Source organism: Diplotaxodon limnothrissa, linkage group LG14 (assembly GCF_057381915.1).
Source record: "Diplotaxodon limnothrissa isolate DT_005_m linkage group LG14, D_limnothrissa_male_GT1.1, whole genome shotgun sequence".
Taxonomy (NCBI): Eukaryota; Metazoa; Chordata; class Actinopteri; order Cichliformes; family Cichlidae; genus Diplotaxodon; species Diplotaxodon limnothrissa.
Window position 1 is genome coordinate 24,911,055 of NC_140609.1, and position 8,767 is coordinate 24,919,821.

Below are 8,767 nucleotides of genomic sequence, written 5' to 3' on the forward strand. Positions count from 1 at the left end.
CACCTAAAGCTGGGCAGACACTGTGCGATTTTTTCAGTCACGTTATTCAGCTCCTGCTCAAACTGCACGATTGACTCGCAGGGGTTAGAAGTTGGAAGGTCACGATGCAGGGTCTCACACTATACCGCCCGATGCTCTGATGCGACCTGAGTGCTCACACTGTGCCTCCATAAAATGAAGGTTATAACAGAAAATCTGTCGCTCGCTCTCTCTGTCTTTCACTCACACAGACACACCACCACCATCAACTTTGCTAAATTGCTAATGAAAAATCAGAATCAGAATCAGAATCAGAATACTTTATTGATCCCTGGGGGAAATTATTTTTTGTTACAGTGCTCCATTTTAAACCAACATTAAGACAAGACAGACAATACGCTAACTAAGAATAGTACAATATATACATATATATACATACATACATACATAAGTCACTTATAAATAAATATTTGGAAAAGAAACATGTGTAGTTGTAGCAGCAAACAGTGTGTTAAGTGGATGCGTTGTACAGGGAGATGGCCACAGGCAGGAATGATTTCCTGTGTCGTTCAGTGGTGCTTTTCGGTAATCTCAGTCTCTCACTGAACGAGCTCCTGTGACTGACCAACATGTCATGGAGTGGGTGGGAGGTGTTATCCAACATTGTCTTTATCTTGGACAGCATCCGCCTCTCCGACACCACCTTGAGGGAGTCCAGCTCCATCCCCACAACATTGCTGGCCTTACGGATCAGTTTATTAAGTCTGTTGGCATCTGCGACCCTCAGCCTGCTCCCCCAGCATGCAACAGCATAGAGGATCGCACTGGCCACAACAGACTCATAGAAAATCCTCAGCATTTTCTGGCAGATGTTGAAGGACCTCAGTCGCCTCAAAAAATAGAGACGACTCTGGCCCTTCCTGTAAAGTGCTGTGGTGTTTTTAGCCCAGTCCAGTTTATTGTCAATGTGTACTCCAAGGTATTTATAGTCCTCCACAATGTCAACACTGACCCCCTGAATTGAAACAGGGGTCAAGTGTTTCCTGGTCTTCCTGAAGTCCACGATCAGTTCCTTGGTCTTTGCCACGTTGAGCTGCAGATGATTCTGCTCACACCACGTGACAAAGGAGTCGACCACAGCCCGGTACTCTGTCTCATCATCCCTGCTGATGCATCCAACCACCGCAGAGTCATCAGAAAACTTCTGAAGATGGCAGGTCTCTGTGCAGTGGCTGAAGTCTGTGGTGTAGAGGGTGAAGAGGAAGGGGGAGAGGACAGTCCCCTGTGGTGCCCCTGTGTTGCTAATCACCTTGTCAGACACACACTGTGGGAGACGTACATATTGTGGTCTTCCTGTCAGGTAATCAACAATCCAGGACACCAGAGAAGCATCCACCTGCATCGCTGCTAACTTATCACCCAGGAGGGTCGGCCTGATGGTGTTGAAAGCACATTGATCAGGCAGCTGTGATTGAGCAGCAGTGTAGATCCAACTATTTTCACGGTTGTTGTGATCGTGATAATTTTGTGATGCCACATCGAAAAGGCTCGGATGAGCTTTCCAAAGTTCTACAAGTTGTGCCTCCATCGCTTGTGTCCGGATCACACGCTGCACAGCCGTGCTGCTCTGTCTTTTTCACCGACGTTTACATGTTTGCGCGTGGGCAGTGTGAGCGGCTGTGTTGACACCCTCACGAGCGATTGATGATCGGGAGCTGGTCGTGAGGTGTTAATCGTTTCTCGTTACCCCACGTATACTACACGATGCACGATGAAGGCCAAAATCGGGCCGATCACCAAATCGGTCACACGACTCAAAAATCGGCTCAAAATGGGCCAAAAATCGCACAGTGTGAGCCCAGCATTAGAGCAGCAATGTTAGTTCGCTCAGAGAAAGAAAAAAAGGCTGCAAAAGTACAGGGAGGAATGGGAAAAGGAAAACACCTGGCTGGGAAAATGCACGATAACACCTATAAAGCGCACTGCACTGTGTGCCGGCGCACTTTTTCCATAAGCATGCTTCTAATGGTGGGCACATGAAGAACATGAGGGGCGTGAAAGCTCGGGGAACCCTTAACCAATTTTTTGTCCACCAGGCCACGGCAGAAGCAGATATGGTATGTAAACACTGGTTTGTTTTTTTAAACCCTCTGGTTAAGGTTAATATGGGCATGTGCAGTGAATATCAGCGCTATGTGGCCAGAAGTGTGATAATATAATTTATTTTGTGTAATAAACAACTGCAAGGATAGATGATTACAACAAATAGATGACTAATACATAAAAGTAATACATAGATTAATAATGATGATGAGTTAAGATGCGTAATCATGGGAACAAGTGGGTTTACAAACAGGAGCAGCTGATTAGCATTAGAAAAGCTGAAATAATATTTCAACTGAAGCCAATTGTACTAAATGCACTATATGTGCACTGTTACAAGAATATTTTTCGTTCTATTGTTTTCTATTAATTTATATAATTTTAAGTTAGGCAGGACAGAGTTCTTTTAAAGAAAGATTTACTTATATTCTCAAAAGTTAAGCATGACAGGCTTCTGTTTAAGAAAGAGACCTGTTTTACTGTGTTAATGTTGTTATTTGTGAGCTAAAAATAAATGGCTAAATGATCATTTGTTTCCCATATGGTCATATCACAAAGAATATGCATCTGCTTAAATCAAATTCAAGTCAAATGGTTAAAAAATAATTTCACACACAAAAAAAAGAGCTACAAAATTCACCACACTGGGAAGGGTGAAGTGGGTTGCCCGGCCCTGGCCACGAGGTGTCCCTTATTTATTTTTCAGGGAGTTGGCAACCCTAGGTGACATGAATGAGTTGAAGGGAAGTTATGAACTGTTTCTGAGAGACAAATAACACCAGGATCCAGTTAACACCAGTTACCAGCTGACAGCTGGGAACTGTGCAGGGGCAGGTCTAGCAAAGTGTTGCCAAGGGGCCATGAAGGACATTAACAGGGAAAGGGGGGCACAAAGAAATACTTCTCTTTCTTATTCTCATTTAAAATGTCTGGCTGTTATTAAATAATTATCTGAAGCTTACAACCAAAGTTTTTATCTGACGTAAAATGTATAGAAATCATACATATACCAACAAGACGCCGTACATCACTGTCACAACAGCATTTTCATTCAAAGGCTTTATGGCTGTAATACCTGGTGCTCAGCGCAGCATCAGCACCATGGAAATACACGGATACATCCGTAGGCTCGAGATAGAATGCACAATGCGTTTTTGGGACTTTCAGGTGTATGGACCAATGTTTTATTTTCTGATCAAACCAGAAATCTTTAATGAGCAGTTAGATTTGTCTCGTATTAACTGGCTGAGTTAATGCCAGTTAATGCAACATCGAAGCAGCTGGAATCCATAGCTGTGCGTGTTCATGGAGCTTGCATTTTCACCTGCTGGACATCACTACCTGACAAGTTTAACTGTCTTCAGAACATTGCAGAGGCCTTATTGACAGTATTTGGCTCTACATATCTGTATGAGGAGATTTTCTCTCACATGAAGAGAGTCCTCAGGTAGCCGTCTGAATGCTGGACACTCGGAGACCTGTGTCTCTGAGTGGGAGACCAGAGTGTCTTTTTTGTGTTTCAAAATAGCTAATAACCATTCACTGATAGCTGCTAACATCTGCAAACAAATATAATTCTATAAAGTGGTTCTATATAGTGTGTAACTGTTAATATAGAGCGTTATTAAATTTATTGCTAATGCAATCATATGGCACACTGACCTCTGAGGAAATGTTAAATGGCACTCATCATCAGAAAGGTTGCCTATCCCTGCTTTAAGTTGCACAATGAGTGCTGTCTACTGGCAGATGACAGGATCATTGACAACTGTGAATCAGAAGAAGAATGCATATTTCAGTGTGCCACACACTGACCTTCAGTATTTTTTTAACCAAATTGCAGTATAGCTAGACGCAGTGCTTTGACGTGCTACTTTGCTTCTTTATGTCTTTCTTGTTGCTTATTGCTGTGATCATAACAACTCTCCTTTTTAAGGGTACTTAAGGCCAGAGAAAGGTTAAACTCAAAGTAAACTTTATTGTCATCTCTGCTAGTGCCAGAGAGCTTTGTGTGTGTGTGTGTGTGTGTGTGTGTGTGTGTGTGTGTGTGTGTGTGTGTGTGTGTGTGTGTGTGTGTGTGTGTGGAGCTCTGTGCTCTATGGAGAGGAGTGTTTTAGTGACTAACCCTTTTTTGACTTACTTTTCAGTTTATTGACTAATGCCTGGGTTTGTTGTTTTCCTTCTCTAAAAGGTGGCAGTGGTTTGTCTGTCTCTCTTAGTTTAGTTAGTAATAGAAACATTAATAAAACCCTTTAATTAAACCATTTTGCCTCCCTATCTACTTTTTCAACCTGGACATCTTTTGTTACTTTCCCCTCATCCCCTGGACCTTTTTGAGCAGGCGTTGGCAACCTGCGTGCGGCTCTTTCAACCTTATACTAAGGCTCCGGGTGGCTTGGGAAAGTATATTACAAGTATTTAATTAAAGTGTATTGATTTGTGTTTGTTCTTTTATGAAAATTGTAGTTTTAAATTGGGAGATTACTGTGATCTAGAAATATTAAAATAAAATTATATTTTATTATTTTTTGTAGCTCAAAATAAGTGTCACACTTTACATCAGAAGGCCACTGTTGTTCAGAATCACAATTGGAGGGATATTGAGAACCCAAGACCGGACAAACTCGTATTTGAAACATGGAATGCCATCCCCGACACATAAACAGGAAGAAATATGCATTTGGAGTCATGTCGATCCTCTGATCCAAGTATGTATGCGAGCAGCTATTCTCCACCATGAACTATGTTAAAAACAAACATCGCTCACGCCTCTCAGATGACGGCTTACAGTCCTGCGGAAAGATGAAAGTGACTTCGTACAGCCCTGATTTGCAGATGCTGTGTGCAGAGGTTCAGGAGCAGACGTAACATTAACCAGGTAGAATATATATTTATGCCGATATTCTGCAAATATTTATTCTTCATTGTTTAGTGGCATAGTGCCTTTTTCCAGTTCATTTTTAAAATTCAGGTCATTGCTCCCCTACATACTGCAAAAGCCCAAAGGCGATATAAGGATGATGGCTCACAACAGCTTTTGTTTGCTACATGAATCATTTAAGTATAGCTTTTTAATTGTTTTTCTTTTTTGTTATTATTTATTAAAAGTACAAAATGTTCAAAATGTGTTTATTTCATAAATAAAATTCAATTTTCTCTGTAGCACTTCATGGATTTCATAAGCAACACACTATAGTTGTTTATACAAAGTGTAAAGGTAAAAAAACAAAACAATATATAGTGTTACCTTCATTTTAGATGTCAAAAAGTGTTTGCTACTCCCAGTGGGGTTTTTTGGGCTTTTTTCGTGGAAACCGGGTCCAAATGGCTCTTTGGGTGTTAAAGGTTGGCGACCCCTGTTTTAGGAGATAGTAACAATCATGTTGGCCCAGGCATCTGCACTCAGGATGGGCACTGCAAACAAATACAGTTGAAATATAAGGACCCTGACAACACTGAAAAACTGAGCTACACTGTAATGATTCCAATTACTTTTATATTATTGCTTTTTAACAATTGTGGTAATGAAACATTCTCAACTGAAAACAAAACTGAAACCTTAAAATATGCATAAAGAACTGCCAAGCAAAGAACGAATTTTGGAGTGCCAGTTTGTTAAGCTCTTCCAGTTTGGATAATGGTAAATGGCCTGTATGGTAAATGGCCTGTATTTATATAGCGCTTTACTAGTCCCTAAGGACCCCAAAGCGCTTTACATATCCAGTCATCCACCCATTCACGCACACATTCACACATAATAATTATTTTACCATTGCACTTGACAAACAGAAGTCTTTCACATCTGTTTTGTGCTACACCTTTTCAGAATGTCTCAGCCTGCACTGGCATTCTTCATACGATGGATTCATTGTAGCAGGGTGTGATCTAAACAGCAGGTTCAAAATCGGCAGAGGAGGTAATAGTGAAGGGAGCCAACACCCACCGGATAGCCAAGCACTGTTTTACAGGTACTGCTGACGTTCCTGGGCCTGGAGCAAATTCTCCCATCATAACCTCCCCAATATTTGTAGCTTTGCTCTCAAGTCTTTTGAATTTCATTTTTACTTATGGGCTTGGACCTTCCTCCTAGTTTTTTTTTAATTTTTTTATTAAGTCTAACACCCCCTGCGGCTTCCTGCCAAACAACAACTCAAAGGGGGGAAAAATCCAGTGGAGGCCTGGGGCACCTCCCACACTGCAAACAACAGATGGTCTAGAGCAGTGGTTCTTAACCTGGGTTCGATCGAACCCTAGGGGTTCGGTGAGTCGGTCTCAGGGGTTCGGCAGAGCCTCCACTGCGGAGGTCGCAGAGGTCCAGCCACGCCCGAATTATCGTGTAAATTTGTGATGACACGCCCCCTTCTGGCCATCACTGGCTGCAGACGATCATGCTACACTGCTTGGCCAATCAGGGCTGCGGGGAATGTAGCGCGCGCAGTAGTCAACATGTGAATGTCGTGGTAGTACTTCGCGTGATTTTTTTTTAAACATTTTAATCCATACTAACTATGTCGGGCAAAAAAAGAAAGTGGTTGGACGAATATGTACAATATGGATTTACATGTATCACGGAACGTGATGGGAGTGAGCGTCCTATCTGCATGATTTGCAACGCCAAGTTGAGCAACTCTAGTCTCGCACCGGCAAAACTAAAGGAACACTTCTTGAAGCTGCATGGAGACGGGGAATACAAGAACACAACACTTGCTGAATTCAAGGTGAAGAGAGCCAGATTCGATGAAAGGCCCACTCTGCCTGCTCTTGGATTTGTACCCGTTAACAAACCGATCCTCACAGCATCGTACGAAGTTGCTTACCTGATCGCAAAGCAGGGCAAGCCACACACCATTGGTGAAACACTCGTGAAACCAGCCGCGTTAAAGATGGCAAATCTGATACTCGGAACAGCGGCCGAAGGTAAATTATCACAAATTCCTCTTTCAAATGACACCGTCAGCGACAGAATAGAAGACATGAGTAAAGACATCTTGGCTCAAGTAGTCGCCGATCTGATTTCAAGCCCGGCAAAATTCAGCCTTCAGCTCGATGAGAGCACAGACGTTGCTAATCTAAGCCAGTTTACTGTTTTTGTGCGCTATGTGAAAGATGACATGATAAAAGATTTTTTATTTTGTAAGCCTATTACAACAACAACTAAGGCAGCCGATGTGAAGAAGCTTGTGGATGACTTCTTCGGAGACAACAATCTTTCATGGGACATGGTTTCTGCAGTTTGTACAGACGGAGCTCCCGTCATGCTGGGAAGAAACTCTGGTTTTGGTGCGCTAGTAAAAGCCGATGCACCACACATCATTGTGACTCATTGTATTTTGCACAGGCGTGCATTGGCAACAAAAACCTTGCCTCCAAAAATGGCAGAAGTATTAAAAACCGTGGTGGAATGTGTGAACTATGTGCGAAATAGTGCTCTGAGGCACCGCATCTTCAGTGAGCTGTGTAAAGAAATGGGCTCTGAATTCGAGGTACTTCTGTACCATTCTAATGTTCAGTGGTTATCCCGGGGACAGGTGCTGAATCGTGTTTTTGCCATGCGTGTGGAATTAGCCCTGTTTTTGCAAGAGCACCAACACTGTCATGCAGATTGCTTCAAAAATCCTGAGTTCATTCTCATTTTAGCGTACATGGCTGATATATTCGCAGCTCTCAATCATCTCAATCAGCAGATGCAGGGTGGTGGAGTCAATATCATAGAAGCGGAAGAACACCTGAAGGCTTTTCAAAAAAAGCTAACGTTATGGAAACGACGAACAGAGAACAACAACTTTGCAAACTTCCCCCTTCTGGACAACTGTGTAAGTAAGGTCGAAGATGTGTCTGGAATCGGAGATGTTTCTGTATCCACGGAACTGAAGCAAACAATTGCAACGCACTTAGATGAGCTTGCAAAGTCTCTCGACAGATATTTCCCTACAAGAGAGTCATATCCAGCATGGGTGAGACAGCCGTTCACGTTTGCTGTTGAGACAGCAGATGTCAATGATGAATACCTTGACGAAATCATTGAAATTCAGCAGAGCCAGGTTCAACAGCAACTCTTCAGAACAACAACACTCTCAACGTTTTGGTGTCGACAAATGGACAAGTATCCAATTATTGCTAAGAAAGCCGTGGATTTTTTTATACCATTTGTTACAACATATCTTTGCGAGCAATCCTTTTCGACGATGCTGGACATAAAAACGAAGAAAAGGAACAGACTTTTCTGTGAAAATGACATGAGACTGGCACTTGCCAAGGTGAAGCCACGCATATCTGAACTGGTCTCTCAAAGGCAACAGCAGAAGTCACACTGATTTGCAGGTATGTAATTTGTTGTAAGTTCATGCATTGTGTTGGTTTTGTTCTTTGAACAAGGTGATGTTCTTGTACGGCTCATTTTGTGCACCAGTAAAAAAACATATCTATGTCTTGAATTTGAAAAAAAAAAAAAATTTCACTAAAGAGGGGTTCGGTGAATGCGCATATGAAACTGGTGGGGTTCGGTACCTCCAACAAGGTTAAGAACCACTGGTCTAGAGGATGAATTGTGTTCATCCTCACGAATTAACTTAGAAATCATGGGCTTTGATTAAAGTCTTATTCAGCCCACTCTATTAGGGAGTAATTCTCTGGTAGCCCAAGCAGAGGACCACCAGAAACAGCCAGATCCTTCCCTAGAGGTGTC

The 8,767-nt window shown here is 42.3% G+C and overlaps 1 protein-coding gene across 1 annotated transcript; it reads left to right on the forward strand.

Moving 5' to 3' along the window:
* The first annotated feature begins 6,683 nt into the window (after positions 1-6,683).
* LOC146618893 (protein FAM200C-like) lies at positions 6,684-8,396 on the forward strand. The gene has a single exon (XM_085370130.1). It carries the CDS (start codon positions 6,684-6,686, stop codon positions 8,394-8,396), a length of 1,713 nt encoding a protein of 570 aa, XP_085226256.1.
* Positions 8,397-8,767: the final 371 nt, after the last annotated feature.

Excerpts from the sequence above, each read along its gene's own strand:
- LOC146618893 (XM_085370130.1), top strand. The coding sequence starts at position 6,684 with ATGATTTGCAACGCCAAGTTGAGCAACTCTAGTCTCGCACCGGCAAAA.